We start from the raw sequence: 18,483 nt of genomic DNA, 5'->3' as shown, positions 1-18,483 counted from the left end.
TAGGGAGAGAGAGGAGTTCTCAGCTTTCTTGGAGTCCAAGCAGGATCAAGCAGGAAGTGACAAAAATCTCAGGCCTATAGGGGACAGCCTTAAAGAGGCAATGCCATCTGAGCAACAACAGCTCAGCTCTGCATTCCTTTAACCTCCCAGGTATTTGTGTAGAAAGTCTACAGGAAAAATTCCTGCATGAGCTGGTGAGAACAGGCACAATTACTTGTACATTTATGATGGTGCTCTTCTTCCTGGTCTTGTTTATATCTGTGGTAACACTTGCATCCTCTTCAGTGGAGCCATATTATGAGCATGATTTGGTAAAGAAGAAAGTCCCAGTTAGCATGAGATTCCATCTCTGGCACCAACTGCTAGCAGGTTCCTCCAGGAAGAACATAAGGATGGTCCATGCCTCTTTGTGACCATGCAATAACTGAATGGAGCAGTCACCTACCCTCCCTCAGCTTTGCATCCATCACAGAAGTGTGTAGAGCCAGCTGTCAATCTCAATTTCAGAGACTGAAGACAAAAGAAATAAATTAAATTAATGAAAGGAGCTGCTGACCCCACCCTGGACTGCCTGAAAAGCCTGCACTGTAAGCAAGGATAGAAGTATCAAAATTAAGAAGCTAAATCTGCTGTAAGGAATTGAGTATAACATTGATGAAAAGACATTGACTTATCTGGAGTGTTATTTAAAAAAAAAAAAAAAAAAAGAGGTTCAGGGCCAACCAAACCACCCCTTCCAAGGTGAACTGACTCACAGGCTGGCATCTTCAGTGGCACTGGTGAGCTGCAGTTGTCCTGATCACAAAAAAAGCATCCAGAGCTGGGGGAAGTGGGGAGAGGTGGGGGCAGGCAACACCCCTTTTCCTGTTCTTGCTGGGCAGCTCCCAAACACCATTTTCAATGCACAGCTGAAATTCCCATGCTCTCCTCCAAGGCCCTGCTTAGTGGTTTCTTTCCTTCCAATCTCCTTTCTTCCTGTTCCTATTTCTCATCTTTTGGCTTCTGTCTAATAAACTGCTTGTCTTTTGAAGGCTGCTTCTTTAGCAAGAAGCCTGGGGAGAGAGCTGAAGGCTGCAATCTGGGTACAAGTTGGGTAAATCCCACAGTGGCTTAAAAATCTGTTTTTCTGAGGCAGCAGAGCTGTTAAGAGGAGTTGGCACCAGAGACAGAAGCATTGTCTAATGTTGCTATTCTTCTCTCTCCCCTTCAAGTCTTTAGCAACAACTGCAGTTTCCCACCTATTTCAACTAACTTCTCTTTTCCCCCTAAAGAAAGGATAGTCATTAGCATTTTTTTTGCACTGTCAAATAGGGGTTTTCTTATAAAAATTCTTCACGCTAAGGGGAAAGTGAAGAAAAGATATTGTTAACATGAAAGCCTCACTTAATATTTTACATTTCAAATACTGTAACTGCTTTTTTTTCCCCTCCTCCTTTTTCTGAATTTTCAGTATACAGTTTAAACATCATTAATAGTGTTGGTTGCTATGGTGTTGGGCAGGCAAAGGTCTCTGTACTTGAAACCTTGAACTACACTTAATGTTGTACAACAGCAGGGTCATGCCAACACCTTTGACTTTGACCCCATTTTTACCAGTAAAATATAAAGACCATGTCTCTATTCCTTTTCATTCTTTGGAGAGTTTTTTGTGGGTTTTTTTTTTCCTGCAATAAGAAAAGGAAGAGTGAGCTAGAGAAAGGTAGAGATATTAAAAAAAAAAAAGAGAGAAGAAAAAAATAGAAATTTAATAGACCCAGTGGAACCTCTCCAGAATCTTTGTTACATCAGAAAATCATGAAAGAGAATAAAAAAAGACAGTCCCCTGAAAAGTTTCACATGAGATTGTTTCTCATTTTCCCAAGCAGCTAAACATTTTAATAAACAAGGAAAATGAGACTGTAAAACTATAGCATCTGACAGCAAGCCCCAGGGGCAGGAACCATTCCTGAAACTAATTTTAACTCATGTTTTAACATTGATCAGATTTCATGTGGTGAATGTCCCGTTAAGCTGTCTCTCTGTTGGTAGAGAAAACCTGGTTTCTTTTGTCGACTCTGAGAAGCTATTTTCTTTCCAGCATATTGTCGTCACTGGCATAACAGGATTTTTCTATCATTCGCTTCCCTATAGCCCAAGAGATGCCCTGCCCCAGACATCTCATCTGTTCTGTTTTCTTATAAGACAAGACATTTTCCACAAAAGTGACACTTAACTGCTCCAGAAACGAAGCCCAGTCTTGGTCCCCATGCAGCCACTCAAGGACTCAACCCATTAAACATCTGATCTTCAGACATGCAAAAGACACCAGGTCAATTCAGACCAGCTGAGGCCAGGATCTAAAGCAAACTTTCAGTTTCTCTGCTTTGCTTTTCCCCAGGGAAGTGAAGCTGCTATACCAGTTTCCTCACATGAATCGCATTTTGCTCTGACTGTCACCAGGACATCTACAGATAGGACTGGCTTTTTAACTCAAAGTCTCTATTAACATCAGCTGAAAGTCTGAATGGGGAAAAAGGATATATCCAGGTAGTGTAGATTTCTCTTGAAGACTCATTTCTTCTCATGAAAGTGTATTTCATCTTCTTCAAACCCGACTGCTTGCCCTGTGGGGCAGGACTTCTTTATGTTGCATCTCTCTTCCAATAGCTGTGTGTCTGTTTTGTGTCGCATGGTTCCTTGGTGAGCTCAGCTGTGTGAGCCAAGTGCTTTGCACAACTCAAGGAATGGCCATTGGCATCAGATGGCCCCTGCCCCTGCTCAGGACGAATTTCCAGTTCAAAGGCATGTTGTGCAACAGAAGAAAGCAGGGGTCTCTGCTGCTACACAAGCTGATTATATGCCAGTAAGAATGACCAGGCTGGAAAACAGCTCTACAGGCTGCTGCCCTCTGCTTCTCTTGACATTAAAGTGCTCGTTCCTTTCTAGATCCCCTTTGCAGAGGTGGAACGTCTTTCTGATGCCATTCCTTTAAACCTCATGTGTGCTGTGTAGGAGATGCTGGTGCGTGGGGGGGGAAGGAGGTGACAGAGTGGCCAGTTTTCAAAACAGCAAAGCCACAGTGACAGTTGCCTTTGGCTCTTCCAACCCACCAGCAGCAGGCTTAGTCACATCAGCAGCATCAAAGCTGAGCAGTTCTTTGGAGAAAGGGCATTTGTCCTTTCATCTGGAGATTACAGGACCTCTCACAGATCCCAGCAGTCTGTTTTGAAATGCTCTTTAAAGAGAAATACCTGTTTGTGGCACCACCTGCCATTTAAAACAGTCTGTTTGCCTTCTAGCTTTCCCTGCAATGCTCTCCCCCAGCGGTTTAACTGTGTGTATAAGGACAAAATGATGCCAAAGTTCATTCCCCAGCAAGCAGCACTGCCCAGGTTTCACACCAGGCTCTCTATTGAGCATAGGACTCTTCACAAACATGCCAGAAAGCTTGTAACCTATTTGGGGCCTCTCCTTCTCCCTGTTGCACTCGGCAGGGACAGCAGGTAGGCAGAAAGCTCCTATTAGCCTCTGGAGTAAAGAAACGCAGAGATAAAAAGCTCTTTGCCTTGCTGTTTCCATTCCTTCATGACTTAATTTTTTTAGTCGGGGACAGAAAAGATTATAAAGCTGTAACCCCTAATCCGCTCCTGAGAGCTCCTTCTCCATCTCTTCCTTTCTCCTCTCTTTCAGCCAGTTCTAATCCTTTATGTCTCCTCTCACAGATAGGAGCTGGAGTCTAATCTCAGACGACAGGTTGGTAATTAGAGCAAGAGATTATCCTGACCCCACATCAAGAAGGTAAAAAGAGAGGAATAATGCAGCACCACACAAGATCAGACCCTCAGTGTTCAATCCGGGAACTGTCCTCATCTCCATCAGTCTTCTCCTGGTTCCCTTTCATTCTTCCTCTCTTGTCCCAGCAGAGCAAGGGATTCCTGATTCTTTGTACTTCCTGTCCATCTCCCCTGTGCTGAGCAAGGACCATGCTTCTCCAGGATTCATTCAAGACAGAAATGGTCACATTCCATTTCTGTAGACCTTGACTAGGCAGAGACTCAGCAGGGCAGTGGCTGCAAGTAGGGAAAGCACAAGCAGATGTGGAGGAAGAGGCCCTGCTCAGAGTCCGGAGCGATGACATGCTGCCAGCCATCCTCAGCTGTGCACTGGTTACACACACCCAGGGACTTTCTAGTCAACGAAATGCAGCCACAGCACAGAGTAGCAAGTCCTCATCTTTACCAAGATGCCCAGCAGTTACTATTCGGTCCTTCATCTGCTCAGAAGGCATACTGCTCCCATCCCTTATATGTATCCCAGCACAGATGGGAAGCTCATCCATGTGTCCAGCCCATGTTATCCATCTTTGGGACAGATCCTGTCTCTTGTCCTGTGTCACCAGTATTGAGCAAGGACCAAAAAAGCCATCACAGAGCCCCACGACCACTGTAGAAAAGGCAAAATTGAAGACACCAAGCTTCTGCACTGTCCCATCCCCTACAAGGTGCATAGGTATCACTAGGACCAACTGTAGCTGAGGCTCAGGCATCACCAGCCAACAGGCTGCAGGCACCAGGAGGTGTCGGGATAGAGATGACAGTGGAGTGATCGAAACCTGCTGGGGAGAAAGCAAAATAAGGTCAGGTAAAAGTTTTTACACCAGCACACAGCTGTAAAATGGAAGACCTTTTCCTCACATCCCATTCCACATCAGGTGCCCAACCTGCCCCACAGAGCTCAGGACTGGTTGTTCGCTTCAAGGTGTCTTTTCTCAGCAAAGCTAAGCAGACAAGCCTCCCTCTGATACCCAAATCCAGCTCTGGCCCATGGAGCCCAAGCCCACAGCTCACCCTGATCACAGGCAGGGAGATGGGTACTGCACTAGTCCCTGCTACATGGTTCTGTTGATGCTCTTTTCATCAACCCAGCTGCTTCCCACCCCTGCTATCTCTAGCCAGGATCTTCCTATCCGTGCTCTGCAAATAACAACTTTAGGTTTGTTCACTCAAAGAGGAGAAGGTAAATCAAAGAACAGTTTTGTTTGCAGTCAGCCCAAAGTGAACCTTTTTCTTTTTTCCCTTCAGTTTTCTCGCAAAGCATAAAATGAAACAGCAAGCAGAATTTCCTTTCCTGAGTTTAAAAGAACATTTGTGTTCCTGTCCCTGAGGTAAAGGTTAGCTTGTTCAGCCTCAAAATGTGAAAAACTGCAATACTTTTGGATTAGATATTGTCCAAATAAAATGTTTTGAACGCTCCTTTTCCTCCCACTCACCCAAAAGGATTTGCAAAGTTTGTAAGCGTTCACAAACAGCTTACTGCTGGTGTGCACCTCACCCAATAAGCCATGTGACTGTAAGGTTTCTGCCCCTCACTCTCTGCCTCCTGCATGCTGCTTGGCTGCCCTCCCCTTCCCAACCTATTGTCTGAGGGCTCACACCACATGCCCCATACCTTGAGGGATCCTCTTGTGGCGAGAAGGGGCCGCTGAGCTCAATAACATTGAGTTTGTTCTCAAAGACACCGTAGCTGAGGGTGACCTACAAAGTGGTGGTGAGAAATGAGCAGGGAGTAGAGGTGAGTTGAAGAGCAAGGAACTTGCTTTGGGTGACAGAAAGTCCCATTCTGGTTCTTTCTCTGCTGGCTTGGCCTCTGCCTTGCATATGTCTCCTGTCTTCCTCCCCACGGAGGGCCCTGCTAGTCCTTTGCCTCTCCAAGCCCCCTACACCCCCACACAAGGCAGACATGGTGCCATGTCAAAGTCCCTTTCCAAGTCAGTCATCATTTCTGCTTGTCCTTGTGACACATTCTTCCAGGGATGCCCTCAATCCTTCCATCACTCCCCATACTTGTGCTCCTCACCACTGATCCCAGGACACTGTGCCTGGCAGCTGTGCTGCAGGCAACATCCACTCCATTTCAAAGGAGCGTTTGTCAGGAAAGCCTCCCCAGAAGAGCAGATGATTGATGCAGTGCACATCAGTGCCATCAATGGAGCAATGTGCCTGTAAGTTCCCCTCCACTTCGCCTTCCTCACACACCTCCCTCTTGCTCCATTTCCCCTCCTCACCTGCTGGATGAGCTGAGAGGTGGGGATGAGCTGCAGGTTCTCCAGGTGGGAGTGGAAGAGCGCATTGGGCAGCAGCTGCCCACCAACTTTGCACTCAACGATGTAACCCACGGTGCAGTCATCTGGCAGGCGGATGAGCTCTGAAGTGGTCAGGAAGTTCCTGCCACTGGAAGAGAGTAGGATTGTGTGGGTTAGGAAAACGGCAGGGGCAGATATAGGCATCCACTTGGGTGGGAGATTACTGAAAACCAGAGTAAATCCTGGAACTAGGTAAGAAATCCCTGAGTTCCACCTGCAAAGATTCAGGAATGTGTTTGCTCTTTGAGCATTCGCAGCCATGCTGTCCCACGAATTGTCAGGTGCTGTCCCTGATATGTACCAGCTCCTCAGTGAGCTGATGCAGAGAACTGACAGACTTCAAAGAGTCACTTCTCCTCCTGTTTGGTGAGCAGCGCTGAGCCCCTGAGGGCTCAGAAATGGTGGGAGCACACAGCCAGGACCAGGAGAAAGAAGAAAGAGTTTTGCAGCTTGCATAAGCCATCGATGGCTCCACTGTAATGTAACACCAACGTTTGGCCATCCTTTGATGATAGGCTATACCCAATTTTAAGGCCTCTGTAACTGGAATCAGTTACGCAGCATGAAGCACTGTCTACTACAACAATGCTCAGCTAGTTCAAATGTGTTCTAAGCATTTTAAAAAAGCAGTGGCAGACTTTTTGCCAGGTTAGGCATTATCCTCTGTGCCACTTTCATTTTACACTAGATCACAGATCATCCTCCTCCTACCATAAAATGTGTATCACGGGCTTCATCTGAACCAGCCACCTGGTGTGGATCAGATCTGTCTTTCTGGGTATGCTCAGATCTGGTTACAGCTGGCAAAGCCAATGCCTACCAGTATATGTGCATACAGCCTGTGACATAACCTAGGGTATCATGGAATACATCATCTTCTTCTAGGCTGCACTAACACAATACCATGGGACATACCTCTGTTCTCCATGCATCAAGTTGAGGAAATGACAATGGCTACTCTAAGAAGCTGAAAAGGGTTTGGAGTGAGGGAACAGAAAATTAGCTTAGAAGGGAGCTTAAGTAAAGAGGCAGATGAAGGGGAGAGGAGATAGGCAGACAGGGAAAGCACTTAGGAAAAGAGTCAGAGGAAGCTGAAAGGGATGGGAAAGAATGTGGGGAGTAACCAAGAGCTTAAAGGAGAGGAGGAACAGGATGTATATCATCCTATGATCATGTTTGCTTCTGTGCCTGCTCTTGCCTGTTTTCAGTCAAGGGGCAGACATACCCACCACATCCTTCCTCCAGTCCCACATGCTTTCAGATGTGTAGGATGTGGCACTCTGCATCTTTGCAAACACTACATGTACAAATCTAGATCTGACACTGCCAGGAATTGATGTGCAGCCATGTTGCTCGTCCCTGATGGCTCCCATGCTCACCAGCTGCACAGCTCACCTGGCCCACGGCACCATCTTGCTTGCCAGCTTGCGGCTGATGCAGAACCCAGCCCCTCCTGTGGCAAACCAGAAGCGCACAGATTTCTGGAGAGAAACACCAGAGAAAATCAATGGCAGAGGCTCAGATGATACTATACTCCCAGAGATGGTAATGTTGGAAACCTGGCTATGATGCCAGGACAAACATGGCCCTGTTGTCATCCCAGACCCCTGCCTGCTGCCCAGAAGCAGTACAGCATTTATTCTGACCTCCTCATAATTGGAACGGCCAAGCTCCTGCTGGTATCAATACATGGGCACCCAGGGCAGGCTTATCTGCTGTCAAACAGGCAGCCAAAGGCAGAGCAGCAATGTGAGACTCTTCCCCTAGGTTGATCAAATTTAGTCAACACCTACAACCATGTTCAGACAAGACTGGCGAGTTTTGCTGTTCAGCTGTTGCCCATTGCTCTTGGGACCTGTCTCTCCTTGCAGTGTGTCTACAGCTCATGAGCCAGAGCACCAAAACAACCCACTGGCCCCTGCACCACCACCAAAGGCTGTACCGTCTGGTTGTTTGGCAGTGTTTCGGAGGCCCGGATGGGTCGGTTCAGGCTGGGTTTCCCCAGGTAAACATCCCACGTCTCAGAGTAGGAGGACAAGAGCTTCAGGAGGGCCTGAGGGTTCAGGTAGTTGTCATCATCCAAATGGCAAAACCAGCTGGGGAAGATAGGAAAACACAAGAGGTTTGTGGCAAGGAAGGTGCCTCTTGCTCTCAGGGAAGCAAGAGCTTCCCACACCAGCTCTGCCTCACCTCCGGCCGCTGACCAGGAAGGCGTCAAACTCAGCTGCCATCTTGCAGGAGAGGGCCAGATGGCTGTGCTCGGCAGAGCAGTTGGTGAAGATCACATGGTCACCTGCCAGAAGAGGGAAAGCACTGTCACAACGGAAAGCAGTCACAAGGACGTCTGGGCAGGAAGGAAGGAGTTTGTCCACAGCCAGCCTCCTCATGGCCTCCCAACAGGCACCCCAGTCCATGGTGACATGGGTTCCAGCTTTCCCCCACCAGGAGATGAAACCTGGACAAAGCCAAGTAATTTGGCCAAGACTAGAAGACCTGTCATCCGCACTTCCACCCTGCTCGCTGCCAACCATGATGCAGAGGTTGAGGGGCTCTGTCATGGGCAGCTTCCACCCACAGCTTTAAGGCAGGCAGCACCCTGCCTCCAGTTGCCTCTCCTGGGGCAAGACAAATACACCAAATCATCACCACCACAGCTCGAGGTCCTCCCACAGGAAAGGCAAGGGACATATTTCAATGGGCAGTGATGGTGCAGGAGAGCCAGCCTTCATGCCAGACCCCTTCTCAAAGCTGTGGCCGTTCAGAGGCTGAAAGCAGGGTGGAAACATGGTATTATAGGATAGATCATTACCCATTCTCCTTCTCAAGGCATCATCTTCTTCATCAGTGAAGACGTAGGTCTGAGAAAACAAGGAAAAGAGGTTACTCTCAGGAATGGACTGGTGCTGCTCCTGGATGCCCACTCCTTTCTTCCACAGCTGGACACACACGATATGGTTACTCCGACCCAGTCCTCTGCTGCTGTAGCCCGCTCCCAGGCAGCAGTTGAAACAGCAGTTGAACAGAAGGAGGGCTATGCTCCCCCTTCCTGCACAGCACAATCATCAGCACTTTTGTGGCTTCATTTCTGCCCCCATCCCACTGCCTTGGGAACAGGGGGCCCATGACACTGAGTGAGGGGGTGAGGAGCCCTGGCTTAGGTGTCCGTGGTAGAAAAATTAAAGCATTGTGGTTAAATGATGCTTGGATTAAAAGGAGAACATCTGTCTGTGTGTTAAGTGTGCATAGCCCCCCGCCACTTTCTGCCCCTCCTCCTCCTCCCAGGCTTCTCTAACCCCCCTCGCTGCCATTATGTGGCACATCTCCCCCTCTTCAGGGCCTGGCGAGGATCAGGGCCAGTGGAAAAAAGCTTTCCTCAGGCAGAAAATGAGCTTTCATGAAATCAAAAAGGAGTCGCGAGCGGTAAACAGTCTCCCCACCAGCTGCCCACAGGCTGGTTAAACACAGCACCTGCACAGGGACAAAGGGAACAAGGCAGGCAGACAACAGCCCCAGGAGCCATCATTTCTCCCAAAGGCTCTGGCAAGGAGACAAGAGTCTCTACATCTCCCCACACCCACCCAGCATTTGGGAGATACATCCCTATCAAGAGGACACAGCAAGAGAAATGTTCCGTACGTGAAAAGAAGGCAATGAAGGACGCTCAGAGATCACCTGGCTCAAGCAGAGGCAGCAGGATGGTTTCATGGTCTCAGATGTATGTGCCACAGTGGCTTGGTGAACTACTCTCCCACAGCTGAGCTGCAGCAATGGAACATGCACACATTCCTACCTCCCCCACCAGTAAAATCTCTTAGTTAAAATCACTTTCAAGATAATCATGGGACAAGAAGAAATTAGCTAAGTTTCAGGTAAAAGAGTTGCTCTGGATCAGGGGACTATATCACAACCTTCAGGCAAGGCAGGGATTGTCAGTGTCATGGGATTTCCCTTGCCAGCATGTCAGTGTCAGAAATTTCCACTGTGACAAATATTTCATCTTAAGAAAAAACAAACTGTTGAAACTTTCTGACATTTTCAAAAACCCCAAGAAATATTGTTGCTGGAAATTACTTGCTTACAGATATAAAACCAACCAGAAATCATGTGTCTACCAAACATCACATCTGATTGACTTAAAATAACAATCTGCATCTTTTCCCAAATTTTCTAATTCTGAAAATATTCTGAGATTCCTACTTTTCTCTTGATGCAAGAAGGGAAATGTCTTTTTACAGACACCCAACATGTTTCTTTGGGAACCCAATGATGAAGGTACACTGTCACCATGAGCAACACTAGACTGTCCAAAATAACTTGAAAAAGGGAGTTATGAGTGTGGGGACTTGGCAAATCTGATTTTTCTGGCTCTTCCAAACTGATCTCCATGGCAAACCTGGTTACAGTACTCTAGAAATGCTAAAGAAGATCACAATAGCTCAGGCAGTTGCCTCCATCCTTGTCTCTCCATCCCTCACACCCCTGAGAGTGGGCAACCTGGAACAGCAGCTGCTGCCAGCATCCAAGTGACCACCACCATGTGTCCCTCAGCAAAGCCACACACGATGGTTGGGATGGAAGAGAGAGAAAACAGCCCTGCCTGGAGACCATTTGGCCCAGTTACGCAGTTCCTTCTCAAGGAGACACCAGTCACTGTTGTCCATACTAATGGAGTCTGGAAGAGATTTAGAAGGTCTCCTACCAGACCTACTCCACCTGCTGGGGATGTGGGAGCAGAAAAACACTTGTCACTTGTACCCCTGCAGGCAAATGGGCTAGACAGGAGTAGCCTCCCTCTCATATCCACTCTCCTGTTCTTCATCAGGGCCATGCAGGATCTCCAGTCGTGGTGCCTCTGCACACAGACTGGGCCAGGACAGCTGTCAGTGCTTCAGCAAGACAGCCAATCTGGGCCCGATGAGAGATGAAGTACAGAAAGTGTCCCTCCATTCTGGAGTGGACAAGATGTCTGGCTGGGAAATGATGTCTGCTCAACAGCAGTGCAAGCAGTGATATGGAGCCACTGTGTCAAACAGCTTTGCCTGGCAGCTCTTCATGAACATAAGAGCCCATTCAATGGATAAATACTATGCTCTGAGACCTCCTGACCCCAAACTGGGGAAGCAGGCTAGCAAGGAAAAAATAGGAAAAGGAAAAAAAGATGTGGAACCTGACAATCCAAGGCCAGGTTCATCTCCCAGGCTCACAGGGTATCCCTTGCCTATGAAGAATCCCCCTCCAAAAAGCAAATACCTCAGCAGGGTTACTGTTGTGTCCTACCCAGAGTACAGACTCAAAATCTACAATGCATTCACAATACTGAAAATCTGAAAGCCAGTTCAAGATGGGTCATTCAAAGGTTTCATTTAATTTGGCTGGATATGTGGGCTTCTAAAAGAGGGGGAGTTGCTAGAATTGGTTTACATTACCAAACAAAATGCCATTTCAGACCAGAAAGATAGACATACCTCCACCAAAACTACGGGGGCCAAGAACGTAAGTGACTCCAAGATTCTGTCCAGCCTAAACAATCATCAAAACCAACACTTCTATTTAAATTAAACTTTTGCTGAGGAAAAGGTCTTTTGCTAAAATGACTTTCATGTCAACCTCCTGTGGGGACTTTGTCATGGATCAGTTCTCAAGAGGCAGAGCATGGTCCAGCAAAGAGTGCCCATCTCACACTTCCCCATCTCTCACCAACTGCACATCTTCTCTTTAAGCAGTCAAGTTTCAGAGAAAATGTCTCTCTCTCAGTGTCTACCCCAACAGAGTCCAACACAGAGGACTTTTAATTTGGCTCCCATACAGTCTGTCCTAGCGATAAAAACCACAGCTGTTCCTACCTCCTGTTACAGTCACCTAAGCCCGACCTATGAGGTCTGGGTTGCTTCCTCCAGGAGGACACCACGCAGGTAATGAGCTCTGAAGCCAGGACGGGCATCAGCAACGCGGCCAGCTGCTAAAATTTCCCTGCTGGCCACTGATGGAGAAAGACTCACTGAATTGGTCTCCCGCCTTGAATAAGGGCAAGTGAGACAGAAAGATGCTGGGTCAGCCTTAGGAGGAGGCAGTCTTTGTCCATCAGGACTTCTTAGACCTGGATCTCTCCAATATTGGCTCCTAAAACCAACGCCTCTCCATAAGAACTCAATAATAGGTCTGGTGCACTATCCCTTTCCCCACAACAGTTACATGAACTTTGCAAACTGAAAACTTTTTTTTTTTTTTTGCTAAGTGAGGTTTTCTGTATTGTAAAATTTTCAAAACTAACCTTTTCCCCTAAATTTCAAAAAACCCCTCAAGCAGGAATATATTAAAAAAAAAGGGGGGGGTTTGACTTTCATGTACTTCTCTTTATCTCTCTTCCTGCTCCCGTTCCCCTTCTCTCAAAGCCATTTAGTAAAAAGAGCACAATAAAAACATGGAAAATTGAGGAGGGGAAGGAAAATGCTGAGCTTACAACAAAAATTGGTAACATTGGAAAAACACAGTTTAAAAATGAGTGATGCTCCCACTCTATCCTTCCTTCCTATTTTCCTGCTCAGTCTGTGAAGGTTTACCAGAGGCTGGCAGCAGCATGGAAAATTCAACACCTCTTCCCAGGTTTGGACATCACTTACATGCCAAACAGAGAGGGTCAGATGAATATGGGGAGCTAGCATCTAATTCCTGTCATCAGCAGAATGGTCAGGTTTGTCAAACACATGAGGAAAGAAACTGTCCCTTAAAAACTCACTCCAAAGGCCCCAGTAACAATATCTTAATGCTAGTGCAGCCACGTGGTTGAGTTTGGTTTCTCCAAAAGTTGCTGGGCTGAGGTTGGATAGAGAGAAGTGCTTCTGGAGGAGGAAGCAGGGCACCTCAGATGCTGAGAGGGACATGCAGACAGGAGAGGAAGCGTGCTCAAAATAGGACACGGCTTCCTGTGACGACCGCAGCAGACCAGACAGTTGCAGTGCCATGAAGTGGAAAACCATCCTTACCCAGAAAACCCTGCATTGCTTCAAGCGCTCTCCTACCCAGTTACCTCCGCCCCCATCCCCCTTCCTCACTGAGGCCTGAAAGTGCCTTCTAGGCACCCATCACACACAGGCAGAGGCAAAAAAAACACCCCTCAGGGCAGCCACAGGATTTCTTTTTTCTTGAGGAGCAGCTCTGTGAGGGAGGGAGAAAAAGCACATGGGCTCTGGGGAGTACTCCTGCCTACCAGCAAGCCAGTCTGCACAGCACCACTAATGTGGTGCCCCACATCAGCTCCTCTAACAGGAAGGAAACGCTTCAAACATGGTTTTAGCAAAGGCTGGAAACATCAGACCCCCAGTTAAAAGAAATATTTTAAAAAACAAATATACACCCTCATCACTTCAAGATCATGCACCTAGAAGCATCCACCCAAGAAAGGCAGGAATGGATTACACTGATGTGCTGGGGAGCGAACAGGGCTGACTCTAGGAGGTCTTCCAGGTCCTTCTACCTTGTTCTCCTGCCCACTGCACTCCACTTTCCCAGGGCAACGAGTGCCCAGGTGCAGTGCAAGCATCCCGATGGAGAGCCAGGAGAGCAAATCAGCGCCAAACCTAGCAAACTCATGGCACTAGGAGGTAGAAAACCACCCTTTCATGAAGCCCCAGAATGGTCAGTGCACTCAGTCTGGTGTGGCCTCTCTGCCAGCCTTTCCCATGAAACTAGTGAAACATTTTGCTGGGTAGCATCCCCCTTCCAATGTGAAAAGAAGTGAGAATTACAGAAAATGAGGCAAAGTGCTGAGTGGGACTACAGTGCCATCCTCCCCTTCCTTTGGCTTTTATACCCCTACCCTGACACTCCATCCCTGCCCCATTACCAAACACCTTCTCTCTAGTTCGAATCCAGACGCTCACCTGCTCACTGGCCTGCGATATCCATGTGTCCAGAAGCAGCTCCATCCTGCTCTGGTGAAATCTCTTGGTTGTCTTCACAGCTATAAAAACGTCTCCAAGTGTTAGGCTTCTCTCAGTCCTGTATCCTTCCAGAGAATGGACTTTGAGGTCCTTCTGCCCCCTGCCACCAGCTTTCTCTGCACTCATTTTGCTTCGTTGCTCTGGCTTCTCCAACATCCCCTCCCTGAGCCTTGGATACCGAGCTGTTTCCTGAGCCCCACGGTGCCGCACGGAAAGGAGAGCCACACTGGCGAGGAAGATTGCGGCTCCAGAGAGACCATGGATGAGCCGACGGCCCATGGCTCCCAAACTGTTCCCACCGCAGTTGGTATCCTACTGAACAAGGACAAACTCTCCCTGTACCTCCACGTGAAGCTGTCCACTCTTCTCAAAGCCTCTGACACAGCAGGATCAGCCAAGAGCAAGGTCTGAGCAGGGTGTAGTCAAGGAATAAGGGGGGTGAAGACCAGGAAGCCAAAGAGGCAGCAGACCTGGAGGATGCAGGTCAAGCAGGGGGAATTTTCACAGACTACAGAGGGCTCAATGACCCAGTGAGGCAAGGGACACATGATGGGAAAATACTCCGAGGCGACTGGCACGTGGCTAGCACAGCCTGCCAGGAGGAAAGTGGGCATCCCCGCTCCCAACAGAGAGACCGAGGGTCCTAGGCTGGGTGTTGAGGAGCCGGCAAAGGAGATCAGAGCCATCGGCGGGAAGTCTGGACCGAAGGCATCAGTTCCCCAGCAGACACCAGCCCAGCAATCCGAGGCAGGGGCTTGGGCGGCAGGCGAGCGGCGGACGCAGGGCTGCAGGAACGGGGCCGGGGGTCCAGCGTGCGGCTGGACTGCCTCTCCACCTGCTCTCTCCCGCAGCTCTTGCTCCCTGCCAGCCCCGGTCCCGCCTCCGGGCACGGGGCGGGGCGCCAGCCCCGGGGGAGGAAGAGGATGGAGCGGGGGGAAGGATGGAGAGCGGGGAGCCCTGGGTCTGACAGTGGGTTTGTCTCACCAGACGTCTCACCTGTGTCCCCCACAGTCTGGGACACCTCCGAGGTGACAAAGAACAGATCTGGGAGGACAAACCTGTTGCTTGACTGTTTTCCCCGCTCCTCTGTTTCAGTCCAGCCCGATCTCTGCAGCCCTGCTCAGCCCATTGCTCCTGAAGGAGGAGGGGACGGTGGCATTGACGTGGGCTCTGGTGAAGGTAAGGTGCAGGGTCCTGTATTGTTCTTGGGAAGATCGTTTTTTACCCCAGGAATTCCCTCAACCCCAAATTTTTCCTCTGGACACAGGTCTGAATTGCTGCCCCTGCCCTTTAATCCCAGCCTGCCTCCCCAAAGCAGGACAGTGTGTCCTCTTCTGCCTCCCCCCAGCCCCCCATGCCCCAGAGTCTCAAGTTGGGGTGTGAACCCCCCTTCTGACACCCATCTCCCAAACCATGATCCAGATACTCTCTGATCTTGAAGGTCCTTTTTCCTCTGCCTCCAGCCACACAACCCCCGCCCTCCACTCCATCTCACATTCCCACAGGATGCCCAAGGACATTCTGCTGCCCAGGTGACTGCAGAACCAGTGACATTCACAGGAACAGGTACACTAGATAGTGTGACGGAGAGCCTGCTGCCTCCCTTTCAATCATAGAATGGTCTGGGTTGGAAGTGACCTTAAAGATCGTTCAGCTACAAGCCCCCTGCCATGGACAGGAACACTTTCCACTAGTCCAGGTTGTTCAGAGCCCTATCCAACCTGGCCTTGAACACTTCCAGGGATGGGGCTCAGCCTCACGGCTGAGTTTATATCCCACCCAAGTCCTTGCTGCTGTAGCAGGGCTGAGCTCAGCAACTTGTCCTTTGTGGCTCTTGTGTTGTCCATGATGGAGCTTCCTTTTCCCCTTTCCTGGGCAAGGAAGGGGGGTGTCTCCTCTCTTTGGAAAACCCCAGAGACCCATAGGCACAGCAGCAAAATGTTACCTCCAGCTCCTTCCTCACTGCCCCCCTGCGCCATCGGACACAGGTGTGCATCTCCCCTGTGTCACCCTCACTCCCAGCCATCTGATTGCCAACAAGGGATAGGGATATCAGAGACCCTCAAAAGGTATGAGAGCTCCTCCCAAGACAAAGACCACCACAGAGGGGATTGCTGCATTCTGTTGCTGGTTCAGTTTGATATGGGGTTGATGATGACCATGCAGGTCCCCTTCACACTACCTGTAGGCCACCCTACAGAGCAGCCAGGGGGGTACAGAGAGACAACCAGCCCAGGAGGGGGATGATATCCTTACCCCCACCCCAGCTTCTCTGTAGGGGGACAGCAGGATGGTAGTGCTCTACATAAGCTGCCAAAATCAGAGCACCTCCTCAGGGAGCTGCAAGCTGTGGGCATCCAATCTCAGCATACTAAAAAAATAAAAATAAAAAGTAATAAGAAGGGGGCTCAGGAGAAATGGTGGGGGTGCAGAATGGCTCCATGTGGAAAAGGGCACCCCCTCCCTGTGCACATGTCAGACCATAGGACCTTAGAAAACTGGAGCAGGGCAGGGATCAGGGTCCCTCTGTTCCACGCTCCCACTGTGTGTCCGGACGTAGACACTTTCCAGGCACACAGGGAAGATTGCCCCACAGGGCTAAAACCATGTGCTCAGTTTCCCCAGGTCTCAGACACACACTTTCACCCTAGTCTTGTCCCTGGGTACAACTTTTTTCTTTTGTAAGGAAGAAACCACTGAATCCACTTCCCTCCCCCACTGTATTTCTCCAAGTCTCTCTCTAGCCTTCCCCTGAAGCAAGAACATCTCCAGAGCATCTCCCATATCCCTTTGGAGGGGCCCTGCAGGTTTTATTTTTAGATTCCTTTGAATAGTGATGCTTACATGGGGCAGGGAGGAGGAGTCATTCACCTTCAGGCCTTACATTACTGCAGGGATTTGAACCTGGTGTGACTGATCCACTGCCTCTATGCTCAATACTGGGATTGCTCCCACAGCTAGCCACTGCTCCTGAACCAGAAATTAACCTCCCCACGTGTTCCTGCCACACTCCAGCAGCCCCAGGCAGTTGCAAAGGCAGCTTCCATGGCTCCCAGGCATCCTGCAGCACTTCCCAGCCTGGCTTAGGAGATCATCTGGGAGGGAAAGATGGGACAGAGGCAGAGGAGCCTTAGTGATGTCCCCAGAAGATGTTACAAATATAATTCAAAGCTACCTTGTACAGAGCATGGTGCCAGAAAGCTCTGCTGGGACAGGGGGCCAGCATGGACAGGGCTGGTGACTTCCCAGGGTGACACACATGCTGCCATGCCGATTCCCTCTCTGGAGGGAAAAATAGTGTTCTTGGTGACTCTTTACAGAGGCTTGCACAAGGCTGTTACAGCTGGTAATTGGTGCCCAGGGCTGCTAATTGCATTCTGCCTGTTACCTAACCCATGACTCATTCCTCCAAGCAGGCAGCCACCCCCCCCAGAAGTACAAAGAAGGTGGTTTGGGGCGTGCAGGGCAGTGGGAAGGCATTTATGTTTGCCTTGGAGACCTCTGCCCCGCTTCTCACCTGTGTCCAGAACAAATTAAAGCTGGATTTTGAAAGCCTCGGGGAAGACAAATTGGATAAAGAGAGAGCCTGGAAGAAGCCAGGAAGCAGGCAAGGCAGTGCCTCCTGCTGCTCAGCTACCTGAGCAGTGCCAACCTGCCTCCCAGCAACCTTCTTTTGCCTCCCTTTCCCTCCAGCAGATGGCCCAGGGAGGTGCTGGGGGACATGTTTCTTTGGGCACCAGCAAGTGCTAAGCTGGGAGCACAGCCTGACTCCCCAGAATGGGAGGGCTGGCTTTTTACCACCTTCAGCCTAGGCTATAGGGTTGGGGCTGGCTCTCAAGTGACAGCAAGGCTAGTTGGAATTTTCAAGCCCCAAGTCAGAGTGCCTCATACAGAGTGTTTTTCCTGGATACTCAAGCACTACGCTTTTTCCTGCAAAGTTGCAAATTCTAATCTCCAAACCCATGACAGGATGGATGGGAGCTTGTTTTGGGACTTGTCTTCTCATCAGCTCAACAAGAGTCCCACTTTGTTTGCCTGCAGGGTAAGTACCCTCCCAGGGGGCTGGCTGTGCTGGGATGCTCAGGCTGCATCCCCCAGAGTGGGTGCCACTTGGGAGCTTTCATCTGGAGCTATGTGTATGCCAGTTCCCCCTTCCCTGAGAGGAGAGTTGCATGGCTCCAGGGCAGACCTAGGATTTTGCTCTACATTTTAGTGACTGCAAGTTAAAATCTTCGTTTTCTTTCCTCCCCCCTTCACTGTCGTCCTCATAAAAGACACAGGCAACTGGTTTAGAGCCTGAAATAACACCTCACAGGGGACTCGTGAACATCAGCAAGTTAATCTTTGCTCAGAGCTTTAAAAGTGCATGGCACTAGCAGTGCCAAATCACAGGGGCAAGGAGGACACAGAGAGGACTTGACT

General features: G+C 49.3%; 1 protein-coding gene across 2 annotated transcripts; it reads right to left on the bottom strand.

Annotated features, from left to right (window-relative positions):
- Window positions 1-703: 703 nt before the first annotated feature.
- Window positions 704-15,335, bottom strand: MFNG (MFNG O-fucosylpeptide 3-beta-N-acetylglucosaminyltransferase). 2 transcript variants are annotated; one of them, XM_051785042.1, is made up of 8 exons: window positions 14,002-15,335; window positions 8,931-8,979; window positions 8,312-8,414; window positions 8,064-8,217; window positions 7,517-7,602; window positions 6,044-6,209; window positions 5,428-5,513; window positions 704-4,594 (listed from the first exon to the last, which is right to left on the bottom strand). In XM_051785042.1, the coding sequence occupies exons 1-8, from the start codon at window positions 14,338-14,340 to the stop codon at window positions 4,525-4,527; spliced, it is 1,053 nt and encodes a 350-aa protein (XP_051641002.1). In that variant the 5' UTR covers window positions 14,341-15,335; the 3' UTR covers window positions 704-4,524. The 2 variants fall into 2 exon arrangements, with proteins under 2 accessions (XP_051641002.1, XP_051641003.1); XM_051785043.1 differs by having other exon boundaries at window positions 704-4,591.
- Window positions 15,336-18,483: the final 3,148 nt, after the last annotated feature.

This window comes from Manacus candei, unplaced genomic scaffold (genome assembly GCF_025592945.1).
Source record: "Manacus candei isolate 608988 ecotype Guabito, Panama unplaced genomic scaffold, ASM2559294v1 h1tg000018l, whole genome shotgun sequence".
Lineage (NCBI taxonomy): Eukaryota > Metazoa > Chordata > Aves > Passeriformes > Pipridae > Manacus > Manacus candei.
The sequence above is the reverse complement of the archived record's forward strand: the minus strand, read 5'-3'. Positions and strand labels throughout refer to the sequence as shown.

Excerpts from the sequence above, each read along its gene's own strand:
- MFNG (XM_051785042.1), bottom strand. The coding sequence starts at position 14,340 with ATGGGCCGTCGGCTCATCCATGGTCTCTCTGGAGCCGCAATCTTCCTC. Across the intron at positions 8,218-8,311 it reads TTCCTGGTCAGCGGCCGGAG|CTGGTTTTGCCATTTGGATG; the intron begins GTGAGGCAGAGC and ends TATCTTCCCCAG. Across the intron at positions 6,210-7,516 it reads AAGATGGTGCCGTGGGCCAG|TGGCAGGAACTTCCTGACCA; the intron begins GTGAGCTGTGCA and ends ACTCTCTTCCAG.